Source organism: Postia placenta (genome assembly GCF_002117355.1).
Source record: "Postia placenta MAD-698-R-SB12 unplaced genomic scaffold POSPLAscaffold_2, whole genome shotgun sequence".
Classification (NCBI taxonomy): domain Eukaryota; kingdom Fungi; phylum Basidiomycota; class Agaricomycetes; order Polyporales; family Adustoporiaceae; genus Rhodonia; species Rhodonia placenta.
The window spans coordinates 2822480-2834934 of record NW_020169833.1 but is presented as its reverse complement, the minus strand read 5'-3'; the positions used below and the strand labels follow the sequence as shown (position 1 = coordinate 2834934).

At 58.2% G+C, this 12455-nt stretch overlaps 6 protein-coding genes across 6 annotated transcripts in view; 3 read left to right on the top strand and 3 right to left on the bottom strand.

The window, feature by feature from the left end:
• Positions 1-15: 15 nt before the first annotated feature.
• Positions 16-828, bottom strand: POSPLADRAFT_1053182 (hypothetical protein; the record flags this gene model as incomplete). Its single annotated transcript, XM_024480359.1, has 1 exon — positions 16-828. The coding sequence occupies one exon, from the start codon at positions 826-828 to the stop codon at positions 16-18; it is 813 nt and encodes a 270-aa protein (XP_024343341.1).
• Positions 829-1708: 880 nt separating this feature from the next.
• POSPLADRAFT_1038654 (hypothetical protein) lies at positions 1709-4264 on the bottom strand. Its single transcript, XM_024477421.1, has 8 exons — positions 4128-4264; positions 3819-3939; positions 3595-3762; positions 3015-3530; positions 2747-2953; positions 2342-2689; positions 2046-2285; positions 1709-1944 (listed from the first exon to the last, which is right to left on the bottom strand). The coding sequence occupies exons 1-8, from the start codon at positions 4226-4228 to the stop codon at positions 1894-1896; spliced, it is 1752 nt and encodes a 583-aa protein (XP_024343340.1). The 5' UTR covers positions 4229-4264; the 3' UTR covers positions 1709-1893.
• A 233-nt stretch (positions 4265-4497) lies between these two features.
• POSPLADRAFT_1053180 (hypothetical protein) lies at positions 4498-5770 on the bottom strand (the record flags this gene model as incomplete). The annotated part of the gene is made up of 7 exons (XM_024480358.1): positions 4498-4706; positions 4920-5016; positions 5068-5262; positions 5335-5436; positions 5506-5517; positions 5603-5684; positions 5739-5770. The coding sequence occupies 7 exons, from the start codon at positions 5768-5770 to the stop codon at positions 4498-4500; spliced, it is 729 nt and encodes a 242-aa protein (XP_024343339.1).
• An 871-nt stretch (positions 5771-6641) lies between these two features.
• POSPLADRAFT_1031526 (hypothetical protein) lies at positions 6642-7789 on the top strand (the record flags this gene model as incomplete). The annotated part of the gene is made up of 6 exons (XM_024476798.1): positions 6642-6836; positions 6891-7007; positions 7062-7160; positions 7212-7305; positions 7357-7611; positions 7677-7789. The coding sequence occupies 6 exons, from the start codon at positions 6642-6644 to the stop codon at positions 7787-7789; spliced, it is 873 nt and encodes a 290-aa protein (XP_024343338.1).
• Positions 7790-8299: 510 nt separating this feature from the next.
• POSPLADRAFT_1043948 (hypothetical protein) lies at positions 8300-10624 on the top strand (the record flags this gene model as incomplete). Its single annotated transcript, XM_024478421.1, has 5 exons — positions 8300-8404; positions 8481-8570; positions 9217-10228; positions 10286-10375; positions 10434-10624. 5 exons carry the CDS (start codon positions 8300-8302, stop codon positions 10622-10624), a joined length of 1488 nt encoding a protein of 495 aa, XP_024343337.1.
• Positions 10625-11634: 1010 nt separating this feature from the next.
• The window catches only part of POSPLADRAFT_1132760 (hypothetical protein), a gene marked incomplete at both ends in the record, with an annotated part of 3673 nt that continues 2852 nt past the window's right edge, over positions 11635-12455 (top strand). The window contains one exon of the mRNA XM_024484252.1: positions 11635-12415. Within this exon, the coding sequence (XP_024343336.1) occupies positions 11635-12415 (781 nt within the window). The remainder of the gene's footprint in view (positions 12416-12455) is intronic.

The window sequence follows — 12455 nt, the reverse complement described above, 5'->3', positions numbered from 1 at the left end:
TGAGATATTATCCAGTTAGCTTGTCGTCGCCGGATGCAGAGCCAGATCGTACGCACAGTATGCCATCTCCGGATGCTTGTCAAGTCGGCATCCAATACGAAGACTCCGCAGCCCGGGACCAAGCTCGGCCAGGAATTTGCCCACCATCTGTGCATCCTCAGCCATAACCCAATGAAACGCCACCGTCTGCAGTGTAGGCGGGATAGGCATCCTGAGAAGCCACGAACAGAATTTCACTGGGTCCGCAAACCGGATAAACTCGACACCAGACAGTTGCAGCTTCGGTGGGTCGGCCATCATGCGATCGATGTGGAATCTGTCGACGAACGACCAGGTAATCAGGTCGACGGAGAAACGCGTGAGGGCTGGCATGGCGACTACAAACTCCTCGAAGTCGATGAATGTTGGAAAGCTACATCCGCGAAAATAGACTTCTTGGACTGTGGAATATGACCTGAGCGTACTGAGAAGTGCCTCGTTCTTCTCTATACAAGACCACTGCACTTTGGAGAACCGCAGACTCCTGATCCGCGTGAGCTCACCCATGGGAATTGTGGCGAGCTCGTGAATCCAGGGCTTGAGCGTCGCGTCCCTGTAGTTGGCGTGTGCATCGAAGCATAATTCTTCGACGAAGCTGGCGATGTGAGGGGAGCCATTCAAGAAGTGTATGAAGCGAGACAGTGATGCAGAGCTGGTGACGGTTATGGTGGAGAAGAGGTTTCTGTAGCTGCGGGGTTGCCACGAACGCGCCGTCAAAGCGCACGCTCGCAGAGTGGCGGGATCGTCGTGGTTATGATCAATGATCTCGTCAATGATCTCTAAGGGCATGTGAGGCATCCGCCTGGCCACATGCTGTCCTTGGCCCTGGAGGCAGCCTGCGGTGTATCGATCTGGAAATCAAGTGTGAGCAGAGTTACAAAAGAACAACTGCACACTAACGCGTAATGATTCGTGGGTGGTACCCTTGTCCCACCATGTCTGACAACTTGTAGTAAGTGAGAATGCGAGATGGCGGGAGCGCGCGGTGAATGCTTTACTGTGGATGAGAATCGTCCAATGACATACTTTTGAGGAGGAGCTTTGCCCGATAATAATCTCACGCAGCTGTGCAAGGGCTATAGCATTGGCCACAGATACGGCAACGCAAATTTGGCTAAGAGGCCGCTGAGCATGATGCAGACGCACTGGACGCATGGATAGTGGCTAAACATACAAGAGGTTCTAGCACTCGCCTCCACACAATGCAGTCCTGCCACATTGCTAGCAGAGCTATAGTGCCCCGCAGCTACAATCCAGGCGAGAAGCAACACTTCACTCAGGAGCGGCATGTGAGGAATGCCCTTACTTCAGACCGGTGCACGGCCGGCGTAACGCAGGTGACGATGAATGATACTGCACCTCCCGAGAGAAAGATCATATACGTGAGATTCCATCCATGTCAAGATCTGCGAAGTTGATAAGGTTGAACCACAGCAAATGATAAGTGCAGCGCCTTTGAGGCTGTGTCGTTCCGGCCGGTGCCATTGAGTATTGGACAGAACGGGGCTTTGACGACTCACCGCGTGGTCAAAGGAAGCAATGGATCGACCACTGGGGCCATTCATCCTGGCGCTCCCGGATATCGAGATATCCAACGTCCCTGAATATTAACGCTTGATATCTGGATATCCAGCAGTCCGGCGCTTAACCGTCGCACCAGTCACACGGATAAGGGGCTGGAACGCTACTATACATTCCACAAAACAATATGCGAAGACCAACCAAATACATATAATGATGCAGTGAAAGTGACTGTACTGTCAGGACAAGAAGGTCGAGCTTGCGCGGTCATTGTGGATTTCGCTCAGGCGCAATAGCTAGCTACACAGCGCGGACAAGAGGCAGACAGCGGGTCTACTTCTTGAGGTTGCCAATAACCGAGTCGGCCGCATATCTTGGGATGACCTGCACAGCGAGCACCACCCGTCAGCTATCTCGCACAGCACATGTATGTACAACCACAAGTGGAGGGGAGGGGAGGGGAGTGGAGGGGAGGGGGTACGAACCTTCGGGTCGTGGAGCATGTTGAACTCCTCCGTCGCGTCGCGGCCCGCGTACAGCAGGATCGCCTTCTCGCCTCCCGGGTGGTCGGGCAGGAACGACGTCACGTCGAGCACCTGGTTGTCGATGATGACCCACACGTCGTCCTTCTTGTTGTGCTTCGCGACCTCCGCCTCGCTGAACAACTTGCCCGACCCTGACGACGTCGACTCTGCCTTCGCCTCCGTCGCCGCTACTGCCGCAGGCTGGCACGGACCGTCAGCGGGAACAGCAACCCAAATGGACAGACGGACGAACGCACCTGCGAACTTGACTCGCCACCGAGGTGGCCGGCGACAGCACCCAACCGCCCTGCGGCCTTCTCAGCCAAGGGGCCGATCGTCTGCAGCAGATATGACGCTGCAGAGTCACCGCTGACACGCCCGAACACCACACAGCCCAGCAGCGAGCTGCCACCGAGACGGTTCGCGCCGTGCACACCACCAGCAAGCTCGCCCGAGGCGAACAGCCCGGGGATGGGCTTTCCAGACTTGGACAGCACGCGCGACTCGGGGTCGATCTCGAGACCGCCCATGGTGTAGTGCAGCACGGGCGTCATGATCGCGACGTTGAAGATGTCGTCCAACTTCCACTCGCCGGTCGTGAAGAACTGCAGAGGACAGCCAGATCAGCACATAGATCTGCCCAGAACGAAGGGGAGGCATGCCTTTTTGCCGAAGGGGTCCTTCTTCGACTTGACCACTGCGTTGTAGGTGTCGAAGGTCTTCTTCAGAGCCTCGGGCTTCAAGCCCATGTCCTTGGCAAGCTGCTCGCCGCTCTCGTATCGCTTCATGAGCCCACGGCCAACGTAGTGCTTGCAGTGCCATTCAATCTCCTTCGATGCTTGACCGTTCAGGACAAGGCGGATGGGGTACTAGAGGTCGTCCCCTATCAGCATTGGGCGTAAACAGCAACACGCCAACCAGTCGCTTCACCTTGCCATTCTCCCACATCTTACCGGTGACGTAATCTCGGTGCTGCAGCTCGTCGACGAAGCGCTGGCCCTCGTTGTCCAAGAGCAGACCACCGACACCACGCAACGCTTCGGCGGCCAAGAACTTGACCTTCGCGTCCGGTTCCTTGGGGTCGACAAGACCAGTGGGGTGCACCTGGACCTTCTCGAGGTCGACAGCGCTCGCACCAATCGCGAGCGCGAGCTTGTGCCCGTCGCCTGTACAGTGCTCGCCGTTCGTCGTGGGGAGGTCGTAGTACTCGGGGCGGTACTTCTTCAGCAGCGACTCGGACGTGAAGTCCGCAGCGTAGCCGCCAGTGGCGAGGATGACGGGCCCGTACGCGGTCTCGGTCTTGCCACTGTGCTCGTACTCGACGCCGACGACGGCCTCGCCGTCACGAACGAGCTTCGTCACGCGCGCCTTCTTCTTGATCTGTACGCGGTCTGGCTGCGCCTGGGCCAGGTCCTCGAGACGCTCCATTTGCGCATAGGTGATGACCTGCGGGGGCCCGTCCTCGGTTTCGGCATCAATCCGCAAACACGCTCAGGCTGAAAGTGCGCACCATTCCCGGGAACTGCGCGTTCCCGCGATGCGTGCGGGGCTGCGAGTGCCCGCCCAGCCGGGCAACCTTGGAGAGGTCGAGCCCGAACTTGTCCTGGAGCCAGTTGACCGCATCGCCGGAGCGGCCGGTCAGCACCCTGATGAGGTCGTCGCGTGCGAGTTCGCGGGCCTAGACAGCAGCGATGTCAGCGCGAGCGGGGGCGGGGAGTGTGACGAGCGACAGACAGATTCTTTGGTGTCCTCGAAGAAGAGCTTCGCGTTATCAGGGATCCCCGCCTCCTGCTGCGTTTGCGTGCCCGCGCCGTTGATACCGGACGTGGCCTTGGTGGAGTTACCGCCCATGAATCTGCATTAAGGCGGGTCAGCCATGACGTACACACTGAGCTCTCACTGAGGGGTCGAGCTCGAATGTCGGCCGAACCAGGGCATCCCCCCACGGCCTCCGCGCTCAGAGTGCGCCCATTATACAACGGGGAGCCGTCTCCGAACGACGCATCCCCCCCGACCACCCCAGGGTAAGAAATGACCACTTACGGCTGCTTGTCGAGCATGAGCACATTGGCCCCGCGCTCCAGGAGCGTGTGGGCGGCCGAGAGACCCGCGAGACCACCACCGACGACGATAACCTGGACCATTATGGGGGGATAGGAGGGCGAAATGGGAGAGTCTGGGGAGACGCAGGAGGTGAGAGAGGGTGATGGCTCTTATAGCTTGACGCCGTCACGAGGGGCTTCCGCTTCCATGTGAATTCCGCTCTGGCCGCTCTCCCTCCGGGTACCCACCGGAACTTGAACGGACCCCGCACTCGTCTCGATCCCTCCGCACATCAAATCACCAGCCAAGTCTAATACGTATCGTCTACACATACACAACACACAACACACACACAATCCAATCTAATCCCTCATTGCTCTTCCAGGCGCGCGCACACGCGCTCGACCATCGCCCCCACCTTCATCTCCAGCCCCTCGATCAGGATCAGGTCCGGCACAGCTCCGTTCGGCTGCCCGTGCTCGACGTCCCCGCCCTCCACCATGCGCGAGTGCGCCGCAACGTACGCCGGCCACACAATCTGCTCCCAGTACTGCGGCGGATCCCGCCACAGGCTGCCCTCTGGATCAGATTGCACTCCAGAGGACAAGCGGGGCGTCGTCAAGGTAGGTCGAGCCATGCGGTGGCGCGAGAGCGGCGTTAGGAGTGCACAGCGAATGCGGGGAGAGAAGAGTCAGCGTCGGCCGAAACGTCATTGTACCCAGTCGAAGGAACATGCAGACGCTGGGGAACTGCGGGTGCGGCATGGCGGATGCAGATGGACCAATGACCTACCTGCTGTGTGGTACCCGTGCCTCTCGTTCCGGCGTTTTTTCAGCACGTCGTGGGGGACCCGCAGGAACATGCGGACGTCGAGCAGCTCTATTACTTCCTGTACACCGCCCCATGAATCGAATCCAGATTCGCAGAAGCGCGCACTTACCGGGTGCCAGAACAACAAAAACCCGTCCACTAGGACCCAGATGATTTTCTCTCCTTCCTTCTCCCGCTCATCTTGTATCCGAGTGAACGTCTCGTGCCAGCGCCGGAAGGTGTCCTGCTCGATGGGCACGTCCCTCTGCTCGTTCAGGTGGTCGTGCGAGTAATGCTCCGGCGGTATGATGCCCGTGCGCTTCACCTATCCGCGGCGCCGCTCAGCGGCCGTCCGACACGCGGGGACGGGAAGCCCCAGAGAAACGCACGCGCGCACCTCCCTGAGAGTCCTGATCATCCTCGGCCAGTCGATCGCCCCCTCCGCGCTGTCCCAGTCTTGCACGTTATACTCCGGGTGCATGGGGATCAACTCTTGCGGCTAATATCACGCGCTCTCTCAACATCCCCGCATGCCCGCTGCGGGATACGCGGAGCAAGCGCGACTCACTGGGGCAAAGTCCTGGAGCGCCGTGTCAGCCTGGCTTAGACACGAGACGCAGCCGGTGCATCTGGATGTGCTTCGAACAGGGAGGGGAAGAACGTACATCTTGATGGACGATCACGCTTCCGGGGAGGATTTTGCGCAGGTGCTTGGCGAGAGTCGTCTTGCCTGAGCATGTCGCCCCTCTTGAAAACATGCGTCAGCATCGTCTCAGAATGCACACGATGTGATGCGTATACCCAATGCCGACGAAGATGACGCGGGTCTTCATGTTCTCGGTGTGTATGGCACGATTGGTAGTGTGGATTGCTGGCTTGTTGTGTCGCCACAGATATCAAGGCGGGCGGACTCTGCAAGGAGCGACGTGATGGTCGGGAGAGCAGATCCTGAGGGAAAGAATGTTGCAGTCGGATTAGTCCTGACTACTGCGAGTCAAGTTGCCGCAGTCGCCAGATGCCCTATCAGATAAGATACCGACGGCATATAAATGTAGGCGCTCAGGCACGCCACTTGCTTCTCCGTGGCTTGCTGCATCCTAAAGCTTCACTCTACGACCTGCCCCACAATTTCATAGCTCGAAGTTAAGACTATCTTGTGTTATCTTGAAACTGTCACTGGAAACACAGCTGGCACTCACTATGTACGTGTGACACTCAGGTCACTCGTCCGTACCAGCGCAGAGAGCGAGAATGAGAGAGATGGTAGCGGTTCGAGGGAGAGAGGGAAGATGGGATGCCAGGACGTCGACCCAAGTTTATATATGTACAGAGGAGACAGGACGTACTCATGGTGTTACGACCAGCTTGAGAGGAGAGAAATGACGTACACGAGAGATAGAGCGATCAATCGACACATGTCCGAATCCAGCAAGCCACTATCCGAAACGAGATGGGAGCCACAAGCAACGACCACCAGTGTCTCAGCCTCTCGACGATGATGCCTCCGTCGCACCATATCTACGTGCGCGTCCTGCTGCCCTCAGGAGCGTGGTGACGCCGGCACCCTCGATCGACCTACGCCGATCACATCATCTCTTTGTCCACGCCGTCTTCGCAAGCCCCTCTCGCCGACGCTGCTTCGGCTTCAGCGCGTTTTCCCCCGCTACACCGTGACGGGTCGGTCAACCCATCTAAATCGCCGCGATGGCGTCGGATTCAGACCTGGTCACTCAGCTGCTCCCTCTGGACGAACTCATCCAGGTGGTCTACCAAGGGTCCTCGCGTTTCGTCGTACTGTCCAGCGTGGAATCGGACTGGACGGTCCACGTCGGTCTGAGTGGCCCTGGCGGCCGGTGGTGGCGCGGTGCATGGGGGAGCAAGGACATCCGCGGTGCCGTTGTACGTTGTTGCGTGCGCGTATGTCGCCGACACTGACTGTCTGCACGCGCGCAGGGGCTGAAGGCATCCTCGGATGCAATAGAGGCATACGCGGGCCGCCTCGCAGACGCTTTCGCGAAAGGCGAGATGTGCATCGGGAACTGGAGCTCGCAGAAGGGCGCAGGAGTCAACGTAACGCTGCGTTCTGCGTGCGTCTGCATGTGGCCGGACTGATGGCTGGCACAGCTCGTCCTCGGCACCACCACGGACGCCCCGGCGCATGTCGCCCTGGCCGAGCTGCCCGCAGAGGAAGCGGCGGCATTCGCGACAAAGGTCTTCACGGACGTAAGTCTACTGCACTCGTCAGCGCGAGTACGCGTGCATGACGAGATGCAGATTGCGATCCAAGCACAATCCAGGGGCAGCCGCCTGCACCCGTCGCCGTTCGCAGCCGTCAGCACTATCGCCACCTTGCCCTCGAAGCCCTCAGGTCTTAACGCACATGCTGCAGCATATCAGAGCCACTAACGACTCTGCCCAGGTTCTCGGGATCCGCCTTCAAAACCAAGCACGAGTGAAGTTGAGCGCAAGGCAGAGGCAGAAATCACGGCACTCCAAACGGAGTTGGCAAAGGCCAAGAGCGCGCCATCGGGCGCTGAAACGCCCAGCAGCCGCACGACAGGGAAGAGAAGAGCTGATGCTGATGCTGACGGCGCCACATCGCGAACAACGAAGACTTCCCGCCCGCTGACGAAAGCGCCGTCCAACGATGCGTCCAAACTGCGTTCCATCGCCAGTGAGTGCTCGCCACCGGCCACATGCCGCGCTGCAGAGGACTCATGACACGCGCATGTTTGACAGAGAGCGGCCGTGGCCCTGTCGCGGCGGCTGCTAGGGGTGCCTCGCTCGCGAACCCCACGAAGAAGGCACGCAAGTACCAGGCCCTCGAATTCGGCAGCGACGACGACGATTGAGCGCTGAGCATTGAGCATTGAGCACTTGATGACCCGTGTTGCAGGGCCACGGGACATTCAGGGATATTCGCGCTAGGGTTTGTCTACAAATTACGGGGCACCGTGGTGACCGGAGCATGATCTCTCGTGGCGGTGGCATTGCGCGCTGCACCTCACGTGTGGTGAGTCCGGCCGCATCGCGTTCGCGCGGTCGCTCTATTCCCTGCGAGACGTTATTCGGACATTTGTGTCTTGACGGGTACAGGTCCACGAAACCCTTGTGGAGCGATTGTATACGTTACAGCGGAGAGTAATTTATAGTCACGAATAAGTAGGAACTGAAGCGAGCTGTGGGCTGAACGTGTGAGGTCGCATGTGTTCTGGCCGGCAATCGCCGCTCGAGGCGCGTATGAGCGGCTGCGGTGCGCCCAGCCAGGCCATTCTCCTCCCCAGCGCGGCATTTCCAGTCCGCCTTTTCATCGCAGTCCCTCCTTCGCGAGTTGTTTCTTTCGTCCACTCCCATCCGCTGCCATGTCGCTGCCAGCTGTGAGCACGAAGCCTGCTGCGCAGGCGAACGCCAACGGCCTCCCGATCGAGTACATGTTCAAGCAGATCATGGATTCCGTGCACAAGTCCGTGAGTGTCTCTGACGTGTCGGTCGTTGCCCCGTTATTGATGCCGTGACGGGGTGGATATGCGCGGGCGTGAATAGCACCTGGAAATTGCAGAGCTGCGCTCGGAATGTCACGAACTTAGGCAGGCTAACGCTAGCCTCGAACGAATGGTGCGGGATGGGATTTCGGTGCGTACACATTCTTCTTCTACCCCCCTTTGGAGACGACATCGCAAGCGGGAAGCACCATTGCACCGAGGTTCGTGATTACGACCAGTGCGGTGAAGTGCGCCGTCCGACCGTCGCCTCCTGGTCCAATTGCGCCGCATAAGTGTGATATTACGGCTACTTGCTCGTACTGCAGCGTCTACCAGTACGCTCGCGGCGAGACGCGGCTGTGTAAGGAATGACAGTACGCCCAATCTAAGCATCTTGATTATGCGTACTTTCAGTCTTGGTGATTGCCAGCTCAAACTTTCAGGGGGAGCGTCCCCGTGGCACGCTTATATGTAGCATAGTGCAGATGGCGAGACATCCCTCTGGTTGGCCTTAGATGAGCTTGCGAAGGATATTGTCTCGTATATCATATTCCGTGACCGCGAGCAGTTCATACTCAGTATCCACCTGACGGATGCCCGTCTCTGCTTATATCACCTCATCGCGTAATTGTTTGCGTACTTCATCCCCCCCTTCTCCTTGCCATAACAGGAGCAAATGGACGGCTGGTCACAATCGTTCGTCCCATTCGCAATGGACGTTCAACTCATTATATTGCTTAATACCTCGCGTGCACCTTAGCCAACGCGCCATCGTGCTAACACTCAGTGCCTACCAGTACAACAACGGATCCCGCGTCGGCACCCCTGGTTTCACCACCCCCGCACCGGGCAGTCCGCAACTTCGCGCCAAGTCTCCGTTCCTCAGCCCGAACGCCATCCCTTCTCTAGCTGTTCCCCCCAGCCTCTACGTCCCCTCCCCTCTCAGCGACAACGCGCTAACTCAATTCCCCTTTGGCATGCGCGAGATACCCGGATTCTACGTCGTCATCCCCGCCGGTGGCGCCGGGACGCGCCTATGGCCACTCTCGCGTGAGGACCACCCCAAGTTCCTGCTCGACCTGACTCTCAAGGGTCGCTCGCTCATCCAGGCAACCTGGGACCGTCTCCTCCCCCTGTCCTCCGCCGTACGCACGACCATCGTCGCGGGCCCCGCACACGCGAGGAGCATCACCGAGCAGCTGCCCGACCTCCTGCACCACAACCTGTTCTGCGAGCCGAGCGCGAAGGACTCGATGGCAGCCATCGGCCTCGCCGCCGCCGTGCTCGCCAAGCGTGACCCCGACGCCGTCATCGGCTCCTTCGCCGCCGACCACATGATCTCCGGCGACGACGCGTTCCTGTCGGCCGTCGCAGAGGCCGTCGAGGTCGCGAAGAAGGACTACCTCGTGACGATTGGCATCGCGCCGTCGCACCCGTCGACGGGCTTCGGGTACGTCCGCTTGGGCGAGAAGCTCGCGCTCGCGGACGCGCCGAACGCGCGGCTGGTGTCGAGCTTCAAGGAGAAGCCCGACGCGCGCACGGCCGCGGCGTACATCAAGACCGGCAGCTACCGCTGGAACGCGGGTATGTTCGTGACGAAGGCGACGTTCCTGATGCAGCTGCTCAAGGAGTACAAGCCGGACTTGCACGACGGGCTGCAGAAGATCGCGCTCGCGTGGGACGATGAGAAGCTCCGGCAGAAGACGCTGGACGAGGTGTGGCCGGGCCTGGAGAAGATCGCGATCGATCATGCCGTCGCGGAGCCCGCCGCGCTGGACCGGAGGGTTGCCGTCGTCCCCGCTACCTTCGGTGAGTACTAGGAACAGCTCATCTGGACCTGCTATAGATGCTGAGCCTGCCCTACAGGTTGGGACGACGTCGGAGACTTCTCGTCGCTTGCGGATCTGCTGCCCGCCGAGTCCAACCAACCTCGTATCCTCGGAGACAGCTCCCTTGGTACGGAGCCCTCCGCCTCGTGAGCAGAACTGTAAAACTGACGTGCGCATGATAACAGTGTTGACGGAGCAGGCGGCCGGGGGCATCGTCGTCCCTGGCTCGGGACGGCTGGTGTCGCTTCTCGGGGTCGACGACTTGGTGATAGTTGACATGCCCGATACGCTTCTTGTCACGACGCGTGCGCGTTCGCAGGAGGTGAAGCGCCTCGTGAAGAAGTGCAAGGACGCGGGCTTCAAGAACCTGCTGTGAGCATCGGGGGCGGAGGCGGGGGCGGAAGTGCTGGTTTGATCGTGCTGCTGGAAACGCGCAGGATATCATAGGGATATGGATAATTTGGATGATTTTTACTTTATTGAGAGCCTGGGACACTGTCGTCGCTATTTCTATTCTTCTCGTGTCAAAATCGATGCAGAGGTGCGGCAGGTACGGAGACATACTCTTGTGCTGCTCGTGTGTTGATCCGCTCGCCTCAGGCAAAGCTGGCGAATGTAAGTCATTGTCGTATACTTGCGATACCTCAGGGCAGGTTCATGAATAAATGCTGAGATCTAAGTGATCGGAGTTCTTCGAGGTGCTTGTGCTGATTCATGGTGCGTACATGGTACTAATGACTCGGTGTTTTCATGCTACACTATAGATTCTGAGATATGAACCATTACTGCGGCAAGCTATTGCTAAAAGCACTACAGGGATGTGTATGTCGTAGTTCACTTCGACTCGATTTCGCCAGCCCTCGTCAAGTTTCGATTTTGAATACTCATTCTCATGTCTGCTAACACAGTGATGTCTCCATCGCGTCCGACGAACCATGAGTCGCGACGGGCCACGGCAAAGCCAGTCTCCTGTGAGCAGAACGTAATACACTTCTTTCAACCTACACAGGCTATGGATATCCACGTAGGTAAAGTGAGCTATTTGTGGCGTCGCTCACCTCGATGATGACGTGGCTCAGCTGATCCCTTGGGCCTTTCTTATTGCCGCCTCGACACACCGTAACAATACCGCGACTATGGATATCCACCTTTGAGAGGTTAGTCGTCATGATGCTGATCGAACATGCTCAACTCACGCACATTTGTATGCATTATCGTTATATAGAGCAGTCACTCTGTGGCGAGTGGTTCATACCCTATAAAAATGGGAATCGATGGTATCCTCCATCCGTAATTCTTGGAACCCTCATGATGTGTCTCCTCTATTATCAGCCTCGCGTGGTTATGGCGCCGCAAAGATTCTCAGAACGGCATAGGGTCAGCTTGATGCCTCGAATGCCCCCAGAGATTGTCGACGAGATTATTGATCATAACCACGACGACCCCACCACTCTGCGAGCATGTGCGTTGACAGCGCGTTCATGGCAACCCCGCAGCTACAGAAACCTCTTCTCCACCATAACCATCACCAGCTCCGCATTGCTGTCTCGCTTTATTCACCTCTTGAAAGAGTCCCCTCACATTGCCAGCCTCGTCGAAGAACTATCCTTCGATGCACATGCCAACTACATGGACGCAACACTCAGGCCCTGGATTCACAAGATCGCCACAATTCCCATGGGTGAGCTCACGCGGATCAGGACCCTGCGGTTCGCCAAAGTGCAGTGGAATTGTATTGAGAAGAACGAGGCACTTCTCAGTACGCTCAGGTCATATTCCACAGTCCAAGAAGTCTATTTTCGCGGATGTAGCTTTCCAACATTCATCGACTTCGAGGAGTTTGTAGTCGCCATGCCAGCCCTCACGCGTTTCTCCGTCGACCTGATTACCTGGTCGTTCGTCGACAGATTCCACATCGATCGCATGATGGCCGACCCACCGAAGCTGCAACTGTCTGGTGTCGAGTTTATCCGGTTTGCGGACCCAGTGAAATTCTGTTCGTGGCTTCTCAGGATGCCTATCCCGCCTACACTGCAGACGGTGGCGTTTCATTGGGTTATGGCTGAGGATGCACAGATGGTGGGCAAATTCCTGGCCGAGCTTGGTCCCGGGCTGCGGAGTCTTCGTATTGGATGCCGACTTGACAAGCATCCGGAGATGGCATACTGTGCGTACGATCTGGCTCTGCATCCGGCGACGACAAGCTA